General features: G+C 33.9%; 2 protein-coding genes across 8 annotated transcripts; both read left to right on the forward strand.

Annotated features, from left to right (window-relative positions):
- The first annotated feature begins 1,816 nt into the window (after positions 1-1,816).
- LOC141697924 (V-type proton ATPase subunit a1-like) lies at positions 1,817-16,881 on the forward strand. 6 transcript variants are annotated; one of them, XM_074502493.1, is made up of 18 exons: positions 1,817-2,198; positions 3,938-3,982; positions 4,705-4,827; positions 4,952-5,059; positions 5,530-5,643; positions 5,729-5,902; positions 6,124-6,261; positions 6,510-6,617; positions 6,756-6,863; positions 6,946-7,094; positions 7,765-7,918; positions 13,244-13,404; positions 14,134-14,340; positions 14,433-14,616; positions 14,713-14,796; positions 15,258-15,451; positions 15,536-15,591; positions 16,299-16,881. In XM_074502493.1, exons 1-18 carry the CDS (start codon positions 2,058-2,060, stop codon positions 16,502-16,504), a joined length of 2,454 nt encoding a protein of 817 aa, XP_074358594.1. In that variant the 5' UTR covers positions 1,817-2,057; the 3' UTR covers positions 16,505-16,881. The 6 variants fall into 6 exon arrangements, with proteins under 6 accessions (XP_074358594.1, XP_074358588.1, XP_074358590.1 ...); XM_074502487.1 differs by lacking the exon at positions 15,536-15,591 and having other exon boundaries at positions 4,705-4,863; positions 16,300-16,881; XM_074502489.1 differs by lacking the exon at positions 15,536-15,591 and having other exon boundaries at positions 16,300-16,881.
- Positions 16,882-17,604: 723 nt separating this feature from the next.
- LOC141697789 (uncharacterized) lies at positions 17,605-21,584 on the forward strand. 2 transcript variants are annotated; one of them, XM_074502335.1, is made up of 5 exons: positions 17,605-18,325; positions 18,996-19,247; positions 19,892-20,035; positions 20,115-20,804; positions 20,917-21,584. In XM_074502335.1, exons 1-5 carry the CDS (start codon positions 18,314-18,316, stop codon positions 21,163-21,165), a joined length of 1,347 nt encoding a protein of 448 aa, XP_074358436.1. In that variant the 5' UTR covers positions 17,605-18,313; the 3' UTR covers positions 21,166-21,584. The 2 variants fall into 2 exon arrangements, with proteins under 2 accessions (XP_074358436.1, XP_074358435.1); XM_074502334.1 differs by having other exon boundaries at positions 17,606-17,865.
- The last annotated feature ends 4,602 nt before the right edge of the window (positions 21,585-26,186 follow it).

Genomic DNA, 26,186 nt, shown 5'->3' on the forward strand with positions numbered 1-26,186 from the left:
TATTGAAGTACCTAATATGGATGATATAATATCGATTCGTGGTCGTTCAAGGCGTGAAGGACAGATTGTTACATAATTTTATCTATTGAGATATTTGCGGGGTTAGTTATTTACTTTCATTATTTATATATCTTTTTTGCTTTAGTCAATTTATAACTTATTTATTTTGAGTCTTCCATATTGATATCTTCTGTTCAAAATTGTTTTCAAGTGATTGATATAATATCTCGAGAGATGGAATACAGAGGGTAACACAGAGTTACTTGCATTGCCTCTCTTAGTCCCTGAAATTCATTTTTAGATTTTGATCTTACAAAACTTCTTCGACTACCACCTTTAATCCAAATTAAGATTTTGTATTATTTTTTGTAATTTTGTTTTTTAAATTTTTTCATGGTTTATTAATTATTTTTGTTATATGAATTATTAAAACTAATTTTGGAAGGTTCTTGTTTCCCTACAAAAGAGATAAGAAATAAGTTGAGTGCGATTATAGATTAAGTTGGATAATAATATATAGAGTGTGTAGTTATATTAGATACATGATTTATTTTATTTAATAATTTATAAAAGATAATAATTATATATTATTGAGATTAATGAAGTTAAAATATTTACGTATTATCTTGTATGTATTATATTATTGAATGATTCAAAATTTAGATAGTTAAAATCTTAAAATATCCTCCTATTTTGGGTCGCTTCGCGCATGTGCATAGACTATTAAAAAGTGGGAGTTTTGAATAATAATGGTGTATGTGGATGATTTGGTATTATTTTTAATAATATTAGTTTTTTGTTTTTTTCTTGATTTATTAATTATTTTGTTATATTATAATTTGAATTGTAAAAAAAAATTGGAAGGTTTTTATTCCCCTACAAAAGAGATAAAAAAGAAGTTGGGTGCGATTAGAAATCAAGTTGGATAGTAATTCATAGAATTTGTAGTTTCGTCAGATACATGATTTTTTTTTTTTAATAATTTATAAAAAATAATAATTATATATTATTGAGATTATTGAAGTTAAAATATTTACGTATTATCTTGTATCTATTATATTATTGAATGATTCAAAATTTAGATAATTAAAATCTTAAAATGTCCTCCTACTTTGGGTTGCTTGACGCATGTGCAGAGATTATTGAAAAGTGGGAATTTTGAATAGTAATGATGTATGTGGATGATTTGGTATTGTTTTTTAGAATATTATTATTTATTATTTATTTTATTATATTATATTTGAATTATAAAAAAATTGGAAGGTTTTTATTTCTCTACAAAAGATATAAGAAAGAAGTTGGGTGCGATTAGAAATAAGTTGAATAATAATTCATAGAGTTTGTAGTTATATTAAATATATGATTTATTTTTTAACTAAATTATATTTGTTTAAACTTTATTTTGGAAGATATTAACATATATTTTAGGAAGGTGTTAACCGACAGACCAAATGAAACCATGTTTCGCTTTTATAATAGTATAGTATGGATACTTGTCTCACGATTCTATCAGAATGGATGAGTTTATAGTTTTGATTTTGAGCGAGTAAGAGTTACATTAAATTAAAGAGTTGTGTGATTAGTGATTTTTTCATTAGGTTTTTGAACGTGTCGTTTAGTAAAGTATTAATATGTAACTTTTTAATATTTTTAGTACTTTATGATCCGTTTGCTAATTTGACTGTATTTTTTTTTTTTCTTATTTTCCAATAATTTTTTTACTTTTTTAATAATGTTACAAAAACTTGATAAAATAATAATTAAATTCGAGGTCAGTGACTAAAAAAAATCCAAAATATAGTTAGTGAAGCCGACGAAAAAATTCATTTCCCACGAAAATTCCTCTTCCTTTGCACCGTCGGGAAAGAAGACGCGAAATTCTCGATTACTGGCACTTGCACGGGCTCTCCAAAACCGCCATCAAAACTAACATATACACATAGAAGGTGAAATTGAAAGTGCACTAATACAATTCATCAGATCGAGAGAGAGGTGGGGAGAGAGAGAGAGAGGTTGTAGGCATTGAAACACTGATCACTCAGTTCGGTGAATGGAAAATGAATTACGGCGACACTTTCCCGGAAATGGATCTAATGCGGTCGGAGAAAATGAGTTTTGTTCAGTTAATCATCCCGGTCGAGTCGGCTCACCGGGCCATTACTTACCTCGGTGAACTCGGTCTTCTTCAGTTTCGCGATGTATGTTTCCTTTTTCCAATCCATTGTATTGCCTAATTTTTTAAGTCGTTATCGTTTTCGGGGTTCAATTTTCGATGAGTTTGTTACATTGTTAGGTTATGTAACTATTGTTTGTGATCACTTATAAGTTTGATAAAGAGGCGATGATTGAATGTAGCAATGCAGTGTGTTTCGATTTTCGTATTCGGCATATTACGTTGTGAAGTAGTATACAATAATATACACAAAATGTTATAGATGATTATGGCATTGACGTGTTGTACTTTTATTTCATCAGTTGTGTTGCTCACCAACAGCTAATTTACGTCATGTGCAGATGTGCTGCATTTCCAGGCAATTTTTTTGATATAATGTGTTTGATTTTTGGTCTTACCTAATAAAATGGATATGGTTGTATGTGTACACTATTGTATATTTTCGATCCTTGAACTAGTTAATGTTTTTTGAATTCGGTTGTGTTTAATTTGGTGCATTGTTTAGCTAATTATGGTGGCAAAAGGCATACTCCAGATTTTGAAGAACTTAAACACCGCATTTATGAATATGAGCGTAAAACTGTACAAACAAGATCTATAAAATAGTAACAAATGAAGAAACTACAAGAACTTTTTAAAGTAGCAATGTGCCTTAAACATGGTTGTTTTTCTTGTATATTAGTATATAATTGTCGGAGCTGTTTTTGCAGACTTATTCTTCTACTAAATTGTTTGTTTAGATAATACATCTTCTATGTGTTGATGATTTATCGTAGCACGCCTGGTGATATACTTGTCCAAACATCTAAGTAAATTTATATAACTGTATGCATATTCTAGAATCCTTCATGTTCTATCCTGTTTACTTTCATATTTCTTTATTCTTTGGGAAGCTTTTCTGTCCCGGACCATTGTTGTTACTTCGCTCGACTAGTCGCGACTAGTCGTCAACTAGTCGAGCAGTCGAGCAGAAGAGGTCGACATGAAACTTCGACCGCTGTTTTGTAACTCTTTCGGGCGACTTGGCTTCGACTGGTGGACTGGGTCGACTAGGAGACCCAGTCGAACGACTAGTTTATAAATCCAAAAAAACAAACAGCCCAGTTACAAAAATAGCCCTTTAAGTAACCTAATCTCCTTAAAACAAAAGCCCAGTCGACTCCATCATTCTCTAGCTGCCTCCATTCGTCTCCATCGTTCTCCAGTCGAAGCATGCATGTGTATGTATAGTTATATATACACAAACATGTATGTATATATACATATAGTTATTCACTTACATTTAAACTCTGTTTACACAATAGGTCAGTAGCACACACTTAGGTCAGTAGCACATACACTCTGTTCTTGTGAACTGTGGTGTGGCAGATGGCTGATCAAACTAATGATCCTGTCCATGACCCGTTTAACGACCCTAAATGGAAGGCAAAATTAAATGATCCTCAATGGAAATACGGATTTTTGCCTGATTTGAATATTAAGATTGTTTGTACAATGCAATCCTTGCAAGAAAAATACGTGTTCGGGGTTAGAAGATTAAAACATACATATATCATATATTAATATATCTCAATATATTTATATATTTATAATTTTATACCTTGCCGACTAGTCTTGACTAGTCACGACTCTACTTGTCGGACACCCTGGTCGACTCGACTCGACTCGACTTACCGACGTAACAACCATGTGTGTCCCTATTATTTTGGTACACTGTATCTAACCATATCAGCTAACACACCGTGTAATGCTATTTCTTTGCAGTTAAATGCTGATAAAAGCCCTTTCCAGCGGACATTTGTTAACCAGGTACTTGTCAATCAAATTTATTTGAATGCATGTTGATATATTTGTCTTTTGGCGAACAGGTCTAAAATCTCTTAACAGTGCTCATACAGGGTTTCATCTTCTGTACTTTATGATCGATAAGTTAATTTCATAAAAAAAAATTGGTTTATGGCTATCATTAATGTTGTATGTGAATGAGTTTTGTTGTATTGGGGGCTCTGACATAGCTTTGAGTGATGTAGGACGGATTCAAGAGAATTGACTTTAAGACTATTTAAGTCAATATTATTGATTGTGGAATTCACACCATGGAGGCAAGGAGTAGTATAAAAGATTTTAGCTTAAGCAAGTCACTAAAAGTAGTTTTATTAGGACCTATATCTTTTTAGGGATTAATTGGAGTAGAAAGAGTTCAGAGATGACATTTTGACTTTTTGAGTAGGAGTTATTTAGGTTAATTTATGAATGATATCTAATCATTTCAATAAATTCATTGCGGTTATATTATTTGATTATCTTTTAAACTTCCTGCCTTTAATTTCCTTACTTAAACATCTTTCTCGGACCTTCTATTAAATGCCTGCAAAGCATACCTTTTACTCCCACTTTCGTTCGTCATCAGTCTGTATTGCTGCATGGACATAGGAAGATGGAGCATGAGTACTATGTTATTGAATATGTAAGACGCTTATACATACTGGAAAACATCTATGCATACGTATTTGTCCCATTCTGGATCACAGGTAAAAAGATGTGCAGAGATGTCAAGGAAATTACGATTTTTTAAAGATCAAATTCTTAGAGCCAGTTTACCGTCGTCTGTTCATCCTGGCATGCGACCAGACATAGAGCTTGAGGAACTGGAGGTCTGCTCAGTTGTTCATATATGTTTATTAACTCATGTATATCGCTGCAATTTAACTTCTTTGAATTAATAAAATCAGATATTAATTTTCTCATTGCTCATATTCGTCATTTTATTTCTTTCAGATACAACTTGCTGAGCATGAATATGAGCTAAATGAGATGAACAGTAACAGTGAGAAACTGCAGAATTCATTTAACGAGTTGGTGGAGTATAAGATTGTTTTGGAGAAGGTACACTGATGTTTCTACTGTCCCTGTTTGGATTCGTTACTTATAAGTAATAATTAACTTATTTTTTAGAAAAAATTCTGATTTACATATTTTTTCTGGAATATAACTATTTGTCATAGAAATTAAAAATCAAATCTTATTTTCAAATTTGGAAATAAGTTACTTATTTTCAGATTTAAGATTTGTTAAACGGGCACGATCTTTCAATTATAACCTTCATTACTTAGGTTAACTAAGGTGTGGCGGTGTAGGAGAATCAGGTTGCTGTTGCATTTGCATATTCATAATTACCTTTATATGACACTTACTATTTGTGTTTGCAAGGGATATATTCTTAATTAAAAAGATATACGCTATTGTATTATATATTGGTGATATTGGTGTTCAAATCACAGATAGATATTATATAATTAATATGCGAAAAGTGTTTACCTACTAATATTAAATAGGTCTAACTGTTGATATTCCAGGCAGGTGACTTTCTTGTTTCTAGTAAGGGCCATCTGGTAGATGAGGACAGAGAGCTGGACGAACATGCATACTTAAATAATGATTATTCGGATGCAACATCTTTACTTGAACTGGTTTTCATCTAACCGTGTTTCTTTTGACCATTACCAGCAATTTATCAAGTATTCTTTTATAAATAATATATGCTTCATGTGACAGGAATTGCAACCTGAACCATCAAGTCTGACTGGTTTAAGATTTATAAGTGGCATTATCTCTCAATCTAAAGTGATGAGATTTGAAAGGATACTGTTTCGAGCAACGAGAGGGAATATACTATTTAACCAGTCACCGGCAGATGATCCAATCATGGATCCTCTATCCACTGATATGGTTGGGTTCTTATGTACTTCATAAAGTAATCACTGTGTTCAGAATTTTTCCGAGTTCTTTGCTGTACTACATCATACCGTTTTTTAAGCTTTAGATAAAGATGTTTAGTGACTGCAGTACTTCTCAGTTCAGAATTTATGACAGCCAAGTAAATCTTAGTGAGGCTTTCTAAAAATATTTCAAGTTTTAAGTTGGTGACTTCATGACTATTTATCTCTCAGGTGGAGAAAACAGTATTTGTAGTGTTCTTCTCAGGAGAGCAGGCAAAGTCAAAGATATTAAAAATATGTGAAGCATTTGGGGCTAATTGTTATCCTGTTCCAGAAGATATGACCAAGCAGAGGCAATTAACTCGTGAAGTATGCTGTCTCTAAAGCACACAAACACACACAAGAAACTATGTATATTCATGCTTTAAATTGTACTGAACATAATGAATCGCCTTGAATGTGATCCCTATTATTTAAATGACACTTTACATCGAAATATCTTAAAAAATATGAGCTGCAAACTTCTAGCGGGAAAGTGAAATATTGTAGCTCTTGAGTGTACTTATTCTCAGTGCTCTAGCACAATTTTTGGATTAATTACTAACTTAATTGTACAGGTCTTGTCTCGTCTATCCGAATTGGAAATCACTTTAGACGCTGGAATACGTCACCGAAGTAAAGCCCTGACTTCCATTAATTTCTACCTGACAAAATGGCTAATAATGGTATTAGTTTCCATTAGTTATTTATGTATCTTATCGTTTAGTATGCTAATTAAATGTGTGTGCAGGTTGGGGGGGGGGATGGATGGTTTTTATTTGGTCATGTTCGGGATGAGACTTACATCTTCATTGTTCATTTAGGTTAAAAGAGAGAAAGCAGTTTTTGATACATTGAATATGCTGAACTTTGATGTTACAAAAAAGTGTCTTGTTGGGGAAGGATGGTGTCCAATATTTGCAAAAGTGCAGGTGCATTTCCCTTTCACCGTGACTTTGTACTTTATGTTTTGTAGTAAATTTTTTGTAAGGCAAAACATCCGTTCTTCAATAGATTCAGGAAGCATTGCGACGTGCGACATTTGATAGCAATTCCCAAGTAGGTATAATATTTCATGCTATGGATGCTCTGGAGGCACCTCCAACATACTTCAGAACCAACAGCTTTACGAATGCCTATCAAGAAATTGTGGATGCTTATGGGTAGGTGATAATGATCTTCTTAAAATGAATTAAGTGGTTTTTTCTGTTTAAGTGAACATGATCTTTATGGGAATTGATTTTGAACTTACAAAAAGAACAAGAAAGTAGATGAATATATATATATATATATATATATATATATATATATATTCTGCAAAGCATCTTCATTTAATGAAGAATCGGTGCCCAAGACAAAAAAGTAAATTGCTCAGTGCATCAAACTTGGTTTACAAACGGATCCATGGGAAATGGGAACTAATGTTTGTTGCTACGTAATTGGGATTGTAATAAAGTATAAATACTGTAGTTGACGATGAGTCGAGGTTCATTCTATTTAGCTAGGAAGAAATGAAAATAAAGGGCAATGATTGCATTCTCTCTCTAATTTTCCTATGATTTTTAAACTTGTTTTTTGGATTATTTTTTATTTTTATTTTACTCTGCCCTCTTTAAGATGGGATGGTAATCTCTAGCTCTTTCTACGTCAGAGTTATTAAGAAATTAAATAATATACTGTTTGGTCTGGAATCTGGATACCGATACAGTGATGCTTGTTGATTCATTAAATATATTGGTGTTGTACTTCCTGTGATTTTCATCAACCGTGCTCGTAAATAGGTAAGTGTGCGCATTATAGACTGACCATGCACTTTTGCAATGACTTTATCAGGATTGCTAGATACCGGGAGGCGAATCCCGCTGTTTACACTGTTATTACATTTCCTTTCCTTTTTGCTGTTATGTCTGGGGATTGGGGTCATGGAATCTGCTTATTAGTAGGAGCACTTTACCTCATTGCCCGGGAAAGCAAGCTTGGTTCTCAGGTATAATCTTCTATACTCTATAGTATATTTTGGCTTGAAATCTTGGTAAAGAAGTTTGTTTATTTTACATTAGAGTACATAAAAAGAAAACCAGTGGCATCATGAGCTATGTTTCTTTTTAATTTTTACGGGATCAAGTTTTTTCCTTTTCTTCTCTGAATTTAAGGCATATTTTATTTATGTCAGACTAGATCACTAGATCTCTAGATGAAGTTGATTTAGAAAAGAAGGATTTATTTTAGAGGTTTTTCAGCCAAGAATCTGCATCCTTTTAATACGCCATTTAGTGATATGGCTGGAGAATATTGAGAAGAAGAGAAGTGGCTAGTTAGTAATAGGTTAATCTAAAGGATAATGGACATGATCACACAGTTTAGATCACTAATGGATTATTGTACATATGAATAGATTAATAATGGATATGGGTGAACTTGTTGCCTATTATAATGGTTTGTTGTGCAAGGATTAGAGGGCCATTACACACATGTACATATATGAACCAGATGGTATTTTATAGGAGAGAATGATAAGCAAATTTCATTACACAAACACACATACACATACATATATGAAGTGATGTAAGACCAGGGTTGGGGAAAGGGAAATTAGGGGGACATGGGCCTATCTCCACATTTCCCATGTAAAAATTCTAAAAATAGGTGAACAAGTAAGATCCATAAAACTAGCAAACAAATTCTAATTGAAACTACTACCTGAATAATTTTTACCTACTATATATAATATTAATTTTAACCAATTATAACTAAATCCATTCTTAACTAATAATTTAAAATAAAAACAAACTAATTTTGTTATTCTTCGTTCCGCATCATTTTCCTCGTCTTTAAAAAAACTCGTCCATGAGTTGCAAAATTTAATAATCAGCATGAAAGGAGATGGTTTGTAGCCGAACTTGAAGATGTCAAATTTCAAACCTGTGAACAATGTCTTTGGAAGCAACCTTGAAAGAATAACAGATTTTGATGCAGTAGTGGTTGTCAATATGTTGTCAACACCTAAAAAAATCGATATGTTTCAGCATCATAGCTTTTCCAGCTTCTTTACTTTTAATAGCGTCCTCTACCACTTCTTCTTCAATGCTTTCACACTGAAATCTATGAAGTTCAACGTCTGAATTTAGTACGATCACTATTTGCTTTTATATCCACATGTTTAGTAGACTCTCGAAACTTTTTCTCCATGGAGTTCAGTAACTTCAAGTTTCACGTACCTCACCATTAGGTTGATGTTGAGGCAGGGATGGAGGTCGGAGGTCGTACAATTGTAAGATGATGTAGTATGCCAAGTTTATCCACAATTACTTTGAGTGTTGCTTGTACATCTTGCATGTGCAAACCCAAATCTTCAAATTTGTTCTGCAAATTTTGTAATCTCTGATTGTTTTGCTCAAAGTATGTATCAAGACTATTGTTTACTTCGCTAACATTAACCATTATGTCAAAATAAGGCTTGAATCACAAGTCCTGGAAACTCAGGAGCTGTTTTGCTAGTTCTTAAAAATTCAGGGTTGTCTTGGAACCTAGGAAGCACCGACACTCAAAAAAAGATGCCGTATGCGTGTCGGACACGGCACCGACACTGCTGAGTACGTGTCCGACATGCCACATGGCGTGTCGAAGAAAAAGGAAACCGATACGGGTTCGACACGTGACCGATACGGGTTCGACATGCGACCGACACGGCCCACCGACTCAGCCCAAATAAAAAAGCCCAAAATCATCTTAAAAAAGCCCAAAATCTTTTTTTAAAAGCCGAAATCATCTTATATTATCCCTAATTTTGTGTCTCTCTGTCTTATATATCCTCCTCTCTTCATCATTTATAACCCTATATATATAGAATCAAATATATACATACATCTATATATATAGGGTTTTGGTCCACAACCCCAGGTGGTTGTAGTAACCACCTGATGCTCCGCATTGTTTCATTGCAGCAGACCTCCAGCAATGAGACATTGCGGGAGGTACCTACCACAATGAAATAATGCGGCAGGATTACTGTTTTTATTTAATTTCTAAAATAACAAAAATTTATATTTTAATGAATTAATTTTTTTTCAATAATAACGGAGTTAGAAAATATATAATTAATTTTAACAACTATTTGTTCTATATTTTTTAATTTTATTACTACTTCCCATTTATTATCAATTGTATAATGAGTTAAAAATTTAAAAGTAAATTAGATATATAATTGGAAAAATAATTAAAATATTAGTTTTAATAAAAAAAAATAAAAAACCTAAGATAGTAACTGAAATGTATGAATGAAGTATTGCAAGTATGATTGTTTATTGATCGAAAGGTGTCGTCTTCTCTAAAACTTTTTTGAGTAAATTCTAATTAAACTATTTTAGTTTGAATTTTAAATATGTCAAAATTATGTATAATAACACATTTGTACTCCTTAATGAAGTTATGATGAATTAAATATTTTTTATAAATAATTTTTAATTTTAAAAAAACAAATGAGAACAAAATAATAATAAAAAACCCTCCCGCAATGAGTCATTGCGGGAGGTGTTCAGCCCAGCCCCAACATATATAAAATATTGCAGCGGGTGGTTAAAAAGCCACCTACAGCAATGTTTCATTGCACTAGCCACAATGAAACAATGTTGTAGGTGGCAGATTGTATTTTTTTTATTTGTTACAAAAAAATGTTTAGCATTCCGGGGTTGAGTTATCTTATATTTTTTTTATAGCTAACGAAAAATCGATAAAATTTCATTTTTTAAGTATTCCACATTTTCAATTTTTAGCATTATATTCGTTTACCATAAATTAAAAATTGATAAATTAAATTGGATAAATACAAGAAAAATAAAAAAACAAAAACCTCACAATATTAAAAAAAAACATAAAACTCACAATATTCCGTTATAATAAAAATCCGAAAATACTATTTCGAACAAATAATTAAAAAATACATTTTCATTCAAAAATTTTAAATTCAATATTAAAATTTAAATATTTTAGTTTAGAATATTAATTCAAAAATATCAAAATATAAGTTCGAAAAAATAAATTAGAAAAAATAAAGTAGGTAAACAATGTCCTCCAGCAATGTTTCATAACAGTGTCCTCCATCAATGTTTCATTGCACTAGCCGCAATGAAACAATGTTGTAGGTGGCAGAGTGTATTTTTTTTATTTGTTACAAAAAAATGTTTAGCATTCCGGGGTTGAGTTATTTTATATTTTTTTTATAGCTAACGAAAAATCGATAAAATTTCATTTTTTTTAGTTTTCCACATTTTCAATTTTTAGCATTATATTCGTTTACTATAAATTAAAAATTGATAAATTAAATTGGACAAGTACAAGAAAAATAAAAAAAACATAAAACTCACAATATTAAAAAAACATAAAACTCATAATATTCCCTTATAATAAAAATACGAAAATACTATTTCGAACAAATAATTAAAAAATACATGTTCACTCAAAAATTTTAAATTCAATATTTAATTTAAATATTTTAGTTTAAAATATTAATTCAAAAATATCAAAATATAAGTTCGAAAAAATATTTAAAAATTCAATTTTAACAAAAAAATAAATTAGAAAAAATAAAGCGGGCAAGAACCGTTACATTTAAAACATCGTCTTCCAGCAATGTTTCATTGCACTAGCCGCAATGAAACATTGCTGTGCGGGTATTTTTTTTATTTGTTACAAAAAAATGTTTAGCATTCCGGGGTTGAGTTATTTTATATTTTTTTTATAGCTAACGAAAAATCGATAAAATTTCATTTTGTTTAGTTTTCTACATTTTCAATTTTTAGCATTATATTCGTTTACTATAAATTAAAAATTGATAAATTAAATTGGACAAATACAAGAAAAATAAAAAAACAAAAAACTCACAATATTAAAAAAAAACATAAAACTCACAATATTTCGTTATAATAAAAATTCGAAAATACTATTTCGAACAAATAATTAAAAATATATTTTCATTCAAAAAATTTAAATTCAATATTAAAAATCTAAATATTTTAGTTTAAAATATTAATTAAAAAATATCAAAATATAAGTTCGAAAAAATAAATTAGAAAAAAAAAGTGGGCAAACAGTGTCCTCCAGCTATGAAAATGTTTCATAACAGTGTCCTCCAGCAATGTTTCATTGCACTAGCTCCAATGAAACAATGCTGTAGGGCTGCCGCAATGTTTCAATGCGGCAGGTGGTACCACCTGGGGCTATGGAAGGGCACCCATATATATATATAACACATATTAAAATATTTTATATATTTTTATAACTTTTTTTGCCGTGTCCCGTATCCAGGACACTTTGATAATTGACAAATCCCCGTGTCCCGTGTCCCGTGTCGCCGTATCAATGTCGGTGCTTCCTAGCTTGGAACTTTTAGGAAGTTGGGGGACTGTTTTGGAACTTTCTGGAAAGGCTGCTGGAGCAATTTCTGGTGGCTGCTTGGACTGCTGGTGGACTGTTAGATGGATGCTGTTAAGTGTTTGATGAATTTCCTGAGACACAAGAATGGCTGGGCAGTGATTTTGTGTGTGTGGAGGTTAATTTTGGTTATAAAATGGCCTAATATGGTGTTTGGGTGGAGGAATGGTGGCTCTTGATACCACTTGATGTAGGACAAGGATTAGGGAAAGGGAAAGTAGGGGGACATGGGCCTATCTCCGCAGAGAATCAGCAAAACACACAATATAATATAATTTATAATAATCAACTCTATCCCACGAAGATTACAATTTCATATATAAAATCCTAGAACTTGGTGAACTGGTAAGATGCTAAAAAATAGCAAACAAATCCTAGTTAATAACTACTACCTAATAATTCTTACCTACTATATATATTACTATTCTTAACCAATTGTAACTAATAATATAAAATAAGTACAAATTAATTTTGTTATTCTTTGTTCCGCATCAGCACCAATTCCTAATCACAGACACGTAACAAGATCATTGTCCCAATATCAACTCAAGAGTCAAGACAATGGGTATGTATTTACTAGCAGTTAATAATAGCCATACGCGCTGGTTCCTTAGGGCCTGTTCTTTTCTTAGCTAAAATGATAATTTTCATTGCTGTTGTATCCAACTGGATTGACAAGCGAAGAGGAAAAGCCTTGCTGTCACCATCCCTTATTTTTGCCTCATCTAACAAAATAATATGCTTTTCCGAAGAAAAAACTGCAACTTATATATGGTCCTATATTCTGTACCTGAATTTGAGCAAATAGGACCTATAAACATTTCTTTTGGTTACAGATTCTGTTTTGCTGCCATGTATGCTTTATTCCCATTTTGTTTTTCAGAAACTTGGAAGTTTTATGGAGATGCTCTTTGGTGGCCGCTATGTCCTGCTCCTTATGTCAATGTTTTCAATATATTGTGGATTGATCTACAATGAATTTTTCTCTGTTCCTTATCACATATTTGGCAGTTCTGCTTATAGATGCCGTGATAATACATGCAGGTCTGTGCTTATCTTTTTTAATTTGAACCACTTTAACAAAATGTAATATCTAAAATAGCAATATTTAAACATATAGAATAATTTCCCATAAGGTTGAAATGATTTTTAACATTATGATCTTTTTATCAACATTAGTTAGCTCGTACAAATAATTAGGAGGGATTTTTTCATGCAGCAGGTAGTTCTGCTATAACTGGTCTCCATACTGCTTGCTGTAATGGATTCCATCATGATAATCTGAATTTGCTGTAGTATTGTGTTGGTGATATGAATTTTTTCTAAACTTGTATAAGTCGTTAGTTACATATTCTGTCGTAGAAAATTTGCCATCTTTGAACACAATTGAGGATCTTCATAAATGGGAGGATATTGTTAATTCTACAGTTGACCAGCATTTATTATGATAGCTTGATAGCAGCAAGTCAAGCAAAGATATCTTGCACAGCATCATATATTTTAGAAACACTTGATTTTTTTTTTATTGTCTTCAGTGATGAGCAATGCTCTCTTTAAATTCTGTGTTCTTCCCTGCTTCATCTGTATGCAGGAAATCTCTTTGCTGAATCGTAACTCCTTTTTAATGTCTGATAACAATTTTATTCCGAAAAAGTAGAATAAATTTAAGTTGGTTCACCATGATATCTCTTATAAACAAGATCAGATCCAGGCATCACATATGTACTTAATTTAAGCTAACTACTACCTACAACAAACTTATGTTTTCAACAGTGATGCATATTCGGCGGGCTTGATCAAATTTCGAGATCCGTACCCTTTTGGCATTGATCCCAGCTGGCGTGGAAGTCGTAGTGAGCTTCCTTTTCTGAACTCTCTTAAGATGAAGATGTCCATTCTGTTAGGTGTTTCCCAGATGAATCTAGGAATCATGCTTAGCTACTTTGATGCATGTTTCTTTGGTAATTCGCTGGATATAAAGTGTGTACTCTCTGCTTCCTTGTAGCTATGCAATATAATGATCAATAGAACTTAAATTTGGGAGATCGACTTACTTTGAGCTCAATTCTCAGGTATCAGTTTGTGCCACAGATGATCTTTCTTAATAGCCTTTTTGGTTATCTCTCACTTCTCATTTTGATCAAGTGGTGCACTGGTTCTCAAGCTGACCTGTATCATGTAATGATTTACATGTTCTTGAGTCCATTTGATAAGCTTGGTGAAAATCAATTGTTTTGGGGCCAGAGTGTGGTTCAGGCATGCACTCTGTTTCTTATTTTTTATTTTAATTATAAAATGTAGATATGAAGTAAATTTTATATGTCAGCCATGGTAAGAGTATTTTTGTTGTAGGTCATTTTGTTGCTTGCAGCTCTTGTTGCTGTTCCATGGATGCTTTTCCCAAAACCTTTCATTCTGAAGAAACTTCACTCTGAGGTAATACGTGTTCCGATGTTTGCATATATTCTCTCTTATATTTAAGGCTATAAAGAAATTAATCTGTCCATGAAAATGTCTGCCTGCTTGGCCCGAGTTTGTTTCGAGCCAATCCTGGACATGATTAATGCCAATTTATAACCTAACAAACTAGTCATCAAAAAATTGAATAGCCATAGGCATTTTCTTACCACACGTTATTCAACAACTTTTATTATTTGATACTAACTTGCAGTGGGGGAGGGAGGGGTCATAGTGGGGGAACCAACCCCGATAGATTTTGTGATATCTTTATTATCTTATATTGGTACCGAAAGAAAATTAGTATGTATGGAAGTCATAATAGTTAGAGTCCCCAGTCCAATCTCCCCCTTTTTTTGGAGTAAATCTTCCCTATTCTTTTTTTTTTTTGCGTAAAAATCTTCCCTATTCTTAAATGTAACTTTTCAATTTTTTATTAGAGATTTCAAGGTCAAACCTATGGTTTTCTTGGAACCTCTGAGATGGATTCTGATTCGGAACCTGGTTCTGCACGGCAACACATTGAGGAATTCAACTTTAGTGAGATCTTTGTACATCAAATGATACACTCTATTGAATTTGTACTTGGTGCAGTTTCTAATACCGCATCATACCTTCGTCTCTGGGCATTGAGGTAGTTCTCCTGTTGCAAACTCTCTTGATCAATTTCCCTGATCCTCATTAGCTTGTTATACAATATTTGCTACTGTGTTTACAGCTTGGCTCACTCGGAATTATCTACCACCACTTCTAAAATTTTATATATAAATTTTGATACTAGTGCCCCCAGTTTTCAAATTTTAAGTGTGTAAATTGGACACATAAGTCTCAGCAATTTGCCCTTTTACTTGAGCAGTGAATCATGAATTCACCCTACCAAACTAACTGTTGAAAAAATTATAACTTCTTAGACGAAATATGGTGTTGTTTGTTAGAAATATGACGAAGTATTACAAAAACTTCAAAAGTATTACATTTAATTTTCTACTAATTTAAAAATTATAACGGTTGTTTGAACAGTGCCCCCAGGAGGTTTATCTCCCTGGCTCCGCCACTGGTGCCACTCAGTTTGCTATGGTTTACCGAGAAGTGTTTTTATGTCATACAAGACGATTGCCAAGTTTTTAAGCTCAAGTATTGATGTCTATATATCTTATGTGAAACAAAATATGTTATGAGTGGGTAAGAAGGCATGTTCTTTTAAAATAAGTCCTGCTGCTCTTAGACTGACCGTAAAAGGTTCAGTGTGTAAATTACTGCTTACCTAGATTTAACTATTAGTAGTTATTAAATGTCAAGAGCATAAATCTGAAGTGACTTGATGCCACTTTCTTCCATCAGTCTCTCCAGTAAATGCTTTCTTATGTGTTGCTAAAGTGACCACTTCTGACTGAATGATGGTGCACAATCCTAACCTGGTCCAAGTACATGCCTTTATGCTTCTAAGTCCTTGTTCCAATTGTCAAATAATTGTCGATGCAGGTATGACAATATCATTATTCGTTTGGTGGGATTAGCAGTGTTTGTGTTTGCAACAGCATTCATACTGCTGATGATGGAAACTCTCAGTGCTTTTCTTCATGCATTGCGTCTCCATTGGGTGGAATTTCAGAATAAGTTTTATCATGGTGATGGTTACAAGTTTAAACCTTTCTCCTTTGCCACACTAACTGATGATGATGTGTAAATACACAGGTTGCATGTATAGATTTAAGCTTCTTCAAAAACAAAAATACAACAGAAAAGTTTTTGTTTGTGCAATATTAGCATGAGGCTAGAGTGAGCAGTTGGACAAACCAATTTTGGCTGAGAGGGACAATGGTGCTTTTTGGTTTTAACCTACTGCTCAGTTAGATATATAGATGTGACGTCATGAATAGATCTTCTGAAAAAGGATGTAACTAAAGGTTTTCTGCTCACCAGAGATCTATGTAGGTTCATACATATTCTCTGGTTTATTATTGTTATAGAGATTAAGATTTAGTTATAAAGAGGGGGACCTTTCATAGCATGTACCTCAAACAGTGGTATCCCTAAAGATGAATAGTTATTATTAGTTTATAATTTTACATGTATAAATTACTTGCAATTTAGAGTTTGATAGAAAGGTTTCTTTCGATGTGTTGTGATAAGTAACTGTATTTGCACTTTCTGAAAATGGCTTTGGAAAGCCGTTACGCAGTAACTGTAGTTTTACCCGAGTTTTAAAAATTGGGTGGGGCAGGGTGAACGCCTGTAATTTGTAAAATCGAAAAACAGAAAATCTTATCGGCCCCAAATCTCTAATCATGTGGGAAAAATTACTACGTGCGTGGTTTCGAAGAACATTTAAATTTCATTATATTTAGAAGACAGTAATAACTATCTTCTGTTTGGTTAATGCTTTGGTAAAGATACCCTTTGATAAATCCACTCATCTCATGTCACCACACATATTCGTATGGTAAAATAGCGTGATCCAACCTATCGGAAGCTTGTTATTGGATTATCAAATTCAAAAATTTATTGGATTATTAAATTTAAAAAACTTTCCGTCACGTTTTTATATTTTTAAAAGAAATTATTTAAATCACTGGCCGTTTGGGAAAGCCGACTAAGCTAGGTTAGTTGGCTTTAATAAGATAAATTAGATTTTTAATTTTATAATTTTTTTTATCTATTATTATTATTATTATAATTATAATTACATTCCATACAAAGTAAAATATAATATCTCTGCAAGATAAAAAAAGAAACAATAAATAGGACACCTCACTTTGTTTTGATTGTGGGTCTCCCAAGTAGTGCCACGTCTTGCTTTCCCCAACGGAGTAATGAATCCGCTATTCTGTTCCCTTTGTATAAAAGTATGAATACATCTGCTACTTAAAATACACACACACATACATAAAAATAAATAGCAGCACCCCACTGATCTGATTGAGCTCTCACTTGAAATTTTGTATAAGCATGGAAACAATCGGTGAACATGGATTTAATGATTATTGTAGCCGGGAACTTGGTCTCCTTCGCCCTACAAATTTCGCTCGTCGTATCTATTCTTCTCAGGTCCCCCCCTCTTTCTCCATATTTTATTTGTGATATATTGATTGAAGCTAGCTTACCAATACTTATGTTGAGCTTATATTCTAAACAACATAAAGATTGATTTCACGGGGGCGTCCTTAAGCTTTTAAACTCATTGGTTTCGACATTATATTCTGTTACCTCTCTCGTTTAACTACACAATTCATCGGTTCCCAGTGCTTAATTTATTTTTATTTGCTTCTCGTTGGAACTAGATTCTCGAATATTTTGTATTATTGTATGTTTGTGTTCCTAAGCCATGTTTGTCTATTAGGAATGTAGGATATATATGCTATAGCCTCCTACTTTACTCCACCCAAGTTTCTGATTGTAATATTCATGTTTTTATAATGTGTTGAGCTTTTTATTTTTTATTTTTTTTCGAATTGTGGATTTGATTAGTAGGATGGATCAAACATTTTGATGAATCATGGGAAGCAGTGTAAGTTGTAACTTTATTTTTTTGCTTACTCGTAATGCAATTAGTTGATTGTGTAATAGAGCCGTAAATTTTTATATTTCCAGATCCATTATTGAAATTTGAAGCTCAACTAATGGCTGATAACTTGAATTAGATATCAAGTTACATTTAACTCAACTTGAAATCGAACCCTATAGTAGAGGAGAAGCTTGCCTCGGCTTACTCGTGTAAAGATGTAAAATAAAAAAATACCTAGAATAGCTCGCTTACAATCACAAGTCGTTTAATCTCATACATTTGAACTCGGTCTCCGCTTGATAAACTATTCTTACTGTTGCGACCACAATTAAATAATTGTCATCGAATTCGAATTTTAACATACTGTTGCGACCACAATTAAATAAACCATTCTTACTGTTGCAAATAGTTTGCCTCGTTTGCACCTCTAATATGTACGGGCTACAAAATTTTTAAAAGACCTGTCTTTTATTAACTATTGTAAAGTGTTTTGTGGAAAGATTTGTATCTACTGTAACAAGAATGGTTCAAAGTTATTACCGGTGACTAAAAGTCCAATAGAATGTACTTGAATTTGTTTATGGACAGTACTGATTCTAGAATTTTGCATGTACTGCAGCAGAAACAGGGAACCATCATAATGGGCTAATGTCTTACTGTTTTGCTGGTGTAGGCCATTGTTAAGCGAATAGGTCTCTATGGGAAGTTAGAAGGTCATGAGGGCTGTGTAAATGCGATTCAATTCAATTTTAGTGGTGAACACCTTGTGTCGGGATCTGATGACCGACAAGTTAAGTTCTGGAATTGGGCAACTAAAACTTTATCTTTTTCTTATTCATCTGGTCACAGAGATAACATATTCCAGACCAAAATCATGCCATTTACAGAGGACAGGAAGATTGTAACTTCTGCGGCTGATGGCCAGGTAATTTTCACAAAACAATTCTATTCATGTGTTATGATGTTTACAAGAAATTATCATGCACACTCGGATTTTTTCTGCAAGCATATACTCTTCTTTGCATTTTGTTTGTCTAAATAGAACATGGTGGATTCAGAATGATCAGAGTATATCGTACACAATTATGTAAAATTTTCATCCTCATACTGATTACACTCCAAGGTTACCAAATTAAGTCTCATTGTTTCTCACATTGATATCCATTACAAATTCATCAGTTTTTGTTTGCACCTTATCTCCTGTACTCATGTCCCTGAGCATTTTCTTTTGCCCCTAACTTTCTACACACTTTCTTTCCGTTTACCTCCTTTCCGCCAACCAATCACAACGCTATAGTTTGCTGCAAGTACTCCATGTTTGGCCATTCTGTAAGAATTGTCGTACTGATGTTCATACTGCTATGCTTGATCCTGATACTTAAGACAAGGTTGTACATTTTAAGTTGTGGTTGTGCTGTTTCCTGAGTTTTACAATGCTCAACTTACTAGAGCTAAATTATACAGCATAATTAGGCAAGATTAAAAAGCTTTCTTGGTACCCTCCTTTCTCATAGGTAGAAATATTTACCCCTCATAACTCCCTATCAAACTGTTCTTCCCGCTTTGCAGGTCAGACTTGGTGAGGTGTTGGAGAATGGCTGTGTGGAAACAAAAAGAATAAGTCAGCACCGAGGCCGTGTGCACAATCTTGCAGTGGAGCCAGGGAGCCCTCACACATTCTATAGCTGTGCGGAGGATGGTTTTGTTCAACATGTAGGTTATTTTGAGAACTTTGGTCGTCTAGGCTTTTGCCACATGCATCTTAAGTATAGAGTACCTGTATCTTTTGCAGTTTGATTTGCGAAGTAAATGTGCAACGAAGCTTTTCTGTTGCTCCTCTTTGATGGATAACGACCAGCAATCAATGGGAATCATAAGGTTGAACGCCATTGTCATCGATCCCAGAAATCCCAACTTTTTTGCCCTTGGTGGGTCCGATGAATATGCGCGTGTATATGACATCAGGAGATACCAGCTGGATGCATCAAGCACTGTAGATAAACCCGTTGATACATTTTGTCCCGCTCACCTGATTAAAAGTCATAAGGTTCACATCACGGCATTGTCTTACTCTAGCACCAGTGAACTCTTAATTTCTTACAGTGATGAGCTTATTTATCTGTTTAATAAGAATATGGGGTTAGGTCCTAGTCCATCGTCTGTGGAAAATGAAGATTTGCAGAGGCATGAAAAACCAGAGATGTATTCGGGTCATAGGAACTCTCAAACAATTAAAGGAGTGAGTTTCTTTGGTTCCAATGATGAGTATGTTATGAGTGGATCTGACTGTGGTCGTATATATATATGGAAGAAGAAAGGAGCTGAACTTGTGCGTGTGATGATAGGTGATGGGCACATAGTAAATCAGCTGGAATCTCATCCCCAGATCCCTGTTATTGCTACCTGTGGAATAGAAAAGACTGTAAAGCTTTGGGCTCCGTCACCAAAAGAATTTCCTCCTCTGCCTCATGATGTCGAAGAGGTGACATCTTATTTTTTATTGTGATTGTCTCATGTAATGGGTTTAATAAGTTGGATTGAAAAACTGAATTTATGTCCTCACTTTTTTCTGTAACATGTTTATTGATGAACAGATTTTGGAGTCCAATAGGCAAAGCCGGGAAAATAATTCACGGGTCGCACTTTCCCCGGACGTAATCATGCATGTTTTGCGGCTGCACAGGAGACAAGCATTGGCTTATATTGAAAGAAGATATACCAGAGCTGATGTTGAGAGTGATGAGGAGGACATTGAGGCCTTGTTTGGTTTTCCTGGCGGTGATGCCTCTCCTGAAGATGGTAGTGGTGGTACTGGGGACTCCACAGATTGCAGCATAAGTTAAACTAGTGTATCTTGCAAGTAGAAAATAAATAAATTCTTCTATATGTCTTTTCAGTTTTCACTTACTTTTACAACTTCTCAAACATTTAGATTTCATCTGAACATTTCAATCAACAGCTTAAAGTGGAACTGGATCTGTGATATTTCAGCGGCATACAGGCCCAGCTTTAATACATGATGGATGATGCAAAGGGAGTTGGGAGAATTGTGGCCTTAAATATAAAAATAGTTTTGATCCTTGTTTGTACTGGAAGTTGCCGGTTTGGTTGAATGCATTTTCTTAATGTACCTCTCTACCTCATCTTCAAATAGAAGTAGTTCTCATCTTTAAGATGATGCTAGTTTGTATGTTAATATTTTACAATTTAGTGTAATTTTAAATTTGTTGAAATCAGAATAAATGTGCATGTTGCAGTTTTAGCTACAATAAAATTACATAAATCAATGTTTTATTTTAACTTATTTTTGATATGCGTTTAAATCAGAATTTATATGTATGTTCCTATTAAAATAATATATATATATACATATATATCCAATAAATAGATTTTTAATATGCCTGGAGATGTATCCTGCATAATGGTACTATTTTTTTTTCTATTATAGTAGGTTTTTAAATATAAATAGCCATAAAAATAGATTTTTGAATAAGGAGATTTATTAAATGAATTAGAATATTTTAACTGATTAGTATGATAAAATATATTTTTGAATGGATAGGGATGATCAATTGATGCAATATTTTTAATATTTTAATTTATAATAAGTTAAACCTTTTTTCATCAGTATACATATAATTAATAGGAAATTTATCAAAAATATCCGTATATTCAAACTTATTTACAAAAATAAGGTTAAAATTGATGAAGATGAGGTTGCTCGAAATTGCGTCAAAGTCCTCGTTGACTTAGTTTTGGCTCAACTGCATGACCATCCTCATTTCTACCTTCACCATCAACAACCCAATCAAGCGCCTTAATGCTAGGTCCCCGTAAATGTTATGATGTCGTTGCCCATTTTGTGAAGTCACCCCATTAACTTGAACAATGTAAACAAACCAAATCAGTGTTTTCGCTTGCCTCCTACCCCGCCTGACTTTGTTACCCATCATCCAAGAACTTGTCGCCTATTCCCCCAAACAATTAAGCCAACCTAGGCGTTGGTCGCCCAATTGTGCAGACTCCTTAGGCTTGTTTGCTAGCCTCCAACATATGTTTACTCTGTTTCAAACAATGCCTCCACACTTGGAGCATCTTCAATAACCTGCACAACATTAACCACGCTTGTGGAACCTGTTCTTTCTTCAACATGTTCCTCCTCACATAAATCAGCCCATGAAGAAACCTGCTTTCCAACCTTTGGATACTTTTCCATAAAGTGTGGTCCCCCGCAGATGAAGCACTCAATAGTCTTTGGTGCAATGCCATGAATGGCGCCATCTTGACCAACAACAGTTGTCGTCGCCTATTCAAAACCAGATCCAACTTCGTTCTCAACATCGACCATAGTACGAACCATCTTTCTATGGGGGACAAACCCTAGCCATATGAGGCCCCTCACAAACAAAACACATAATTATTTTTGACACCTTGGGTTGTCCATCATGCTTGGATTCAATTTGAACAACTCGTGCACCACCTTTTTCCCCTATTCACCATAGAACTTTAAGAAATAGAAACTCTAACATCAGTTTTAGGGTCTCCATCACCCAACGAGATTTTAGCAACATCCCGCCTAAGGAACATCATTTCGAATATGATTTCCTGCAATTGCTCCAACCATCTATCAGCAAGAGAAGCAACCTGAAGTGATAAGTCATTAAACCTGTCCTCCACCACATCAATCTGATTTCGCATGGTCCTCTTCATCTCATCAAGGTCCTCCTTCATGACTTGGCATTTCTGAACCAACGGCAGCAAGTTAGCGTCTAACGATTTACACATAACTTTCTCAAACCGAGCAACATCCCCGTAGGCGCCACTGTACAGCAGATTCTCCATGATCTTTTTGATGAAATAACCCAACAAAATTCAGAAAGATCGAGCAACAAGCTCTGATACCAATTGTCACAGGCCTATTTTTTTTTCTTCGAATCGCCCGCGCGGCCTGCTTTTGTGCTCATGTCGTGTAGCAGCCTCGTCGCCCACACAGTCGTCGTCCACTCAAGCGCCACAAGAACAACAGCCTTCCCTCACTAACGCCTATATGATAAGTACACTATCTACCACAATATGTATATGAAAGTGCACATGATATACGGCGACTGCCAACCTTTATATTATTACTATAATATATACATAGGATCCAAAAATTACAATTCCCCCAACACAAATGTCTCCCACACTGTTGCCTATATTCTACCCAATACAAGTAATATGATATCACCCAATATATGTTTACAACTGAATGCCTAACATATAAATAATTTAGCCACGAATTTGAACTCTAAGGCAGTTTTATAACTGTCGAGCAGTTTATAAAACTGTCCCCCATACTTTGTAACTGCCCTCTTGAGTGCCTACCACTTGTGCCCCTATTATTTACCAGTTTCCCTTGTCATCTAACTGCTAGGACTCCTCAAAACCGTAAATAACCATCACCAAGTGGTTTTCTACTTAAACACTAGCTGTTGCTAAGACTGTCGCCAGTAGTCACAACAGACCCAGAAGAACCAGTACCCCGGTCATCCCAGCAAACCCGACTATGCGCACAACTGTCGCCGACTAAGAGTCGCCATTCCAGTCGCCGAGCGGCTTCTCATCCAACTCAGGTTCCCAGATTCATGCTCAGCCAAGAAGTCTTACACCAAGCCTCTGCATAATATAGTTGGTAATCCTACAATGTAGATATTTTACTTAATTAGAATAACCACCCACATTTTCTACGTACAAAATACTAGAGAACTATTAGATAACATCTTAAAAGGGGTGAAAGACTAAGTCTTGGCCTCCAAGCCACATACTATTAGAAAAATGGTTTCTCTATGAATTATGATGCACAGTTTGACTCTACCTCATCATACATGGTCATTTCGAGAAGAACTTGTTCCATATCCATCAACTCCATGTCATCTTCCGTGACATTTAACCGCTGACCGATTATCCTGCATGTGGACCTATTGGAACAACCTGCAAGGGCCCTTTCTATGATCACTAAAGTGGAAGAGCTTTTGAAACATGTCTTGACAATAGAAAGTAGTTTTCCGACTGTGCCCATAACGGCTGCATCTAGGATATCTTTGGAAAATATCCCCTCAAATATCTCTTTATCTAGATCAATAGGAATTTTCAAGAAATCCTTGGAGATATGTCCAAGAAATCCTCTATCAAGAATGGAGATAACTCCTTGAGTTAACAAACTGTCATTGTTGAAAGCGTAGTTATCAAAAACATTTTGCTTGTTCTTGTTCACGCAGGAGCCATGATTGGTTGCACTAATTGTGGAAGTATTCTGTAACGCCCCCAAATCCGGGGTCAGAGGATTTGATCATCACGATGAAATCTCAAAATAATACAGTTTGTTGAACAATAACAGTTACCAACAATTGAAATATGGCATATGCGATCCCAAACTAAACCAAGATCTTTTTAGGTTGCAGTTCTAGAAACAAGATTTTAAATTTCATAAATATTTCTTTTTTTCCATTACTAGAAATAGTGTCGACGATATCACCCCTTTAACATCAGTTAGAAATGTCACCGATGTTAAAAGTAATTTTAATATCGAACATTTCAAAACCGATGTTAAAGTGGTTGTAAGACATCACTATGTTAAATAGCCGATGTTTATTATCATTTAAAAAAAACTCCGCTTCTTACTTTCCCCCGTTAATACACCAAAACATCCCCCCCTTAAACAAAATTTTAATTCTTAGTTTTCCTCCCTTTGACCAAAAATGTTCCCCCCCTTCTCTCTCTCATTCTCTCTTCTCTCTTCTCATTCACTCTCATCTCTCACAGTCGCTCTTCTATCTCATCGCTCACTTTCTCTCTTCTTACTCACTCTCTCTAAACCTAAAACCCCTATTTGTACAAACCTATTTATATGAATTAAACTCGATTAATTCATAAGTCGAGCTCGATTGGTGCTGAATAGCCTTGAAAGAAGTTTGGTTTACTCGATTAGTGTGAGAAAATTATTTTTCTTTCGAATTTATTTTTTTTATATTAATCGAGTTTTGTTCACAGGTCGGTCTCTAGAGCTTTGTTAATCTTGAAGTTGGGTTTGTCGATTAGATAAGAGATCACTATAATTTTACATGCATGTGTTTGTTTTGTTACTTTAATAGATGCATGTGTATTTATAAGTTGGGTTTACTCTGTTTATTGTTAAAAAAACAAATTATATATATTGCTTCTGCTTCTCTGTTTATTTGTTAAGGCTAGAACACGCGCTAATATTCACGCAAGTATACGCGATCGCAAGTAATATAGAATAAATTCTAGTTCGTTCTCACATGGACTGGTTTAGGTTAATTTCAATCAATGTATCTATGCAACACTAGTATTATTATTATCCAATGCTAAGACGAATAACAATTTGAGATTGTTTATAACAAAGATTAACTAAGAATTATACTAAGAACACAAACTAGGAGATTAAAGAGAGTTGAATAATATATGACACAACATGGGATTCTAACTTCATTAAATACTTCATTCAATAGATTTTTCGTTCTTAACCTTAGCATGTAATGGTGATGACACTAATCAGTTAACACGAAACTGATAAACGCCAACTTTCGTTGTACGAATACCATACTACCAGACATCCACAAAAGAGATAGAAGCTGAATATACACAAATTATATTGAGACCCTATATGTATATAGAATTTGACAACATAACGGTTTAATGCACAAGTTATCTATCGTGATTACATAGGGCAAGTAAGATGGTTAAAATTACCTACGAATCATGCATATCACATACATGAACTTATACTAGCATGGCAAGTTCTAAACCCTTAAATTCACTTTCGCTTCATTAAAGATTAACACGTTATCTTATAAGTTCGCAACAC

The sequence above is a fragment of the Apium graveolens genome, chromosome 11 (assembly GCF_009905375.1).
Source record: "Apium graveolens cultivar Ventura chromosome 11, ASM990537v1, whole genome shotgun sequence".
Lineage (NCBI taxonomy): Eukaryota > Viridiplantae > Streptophyta > Magnoliopsida > Apiales > Apiaceae > Apium > Apium graveolens.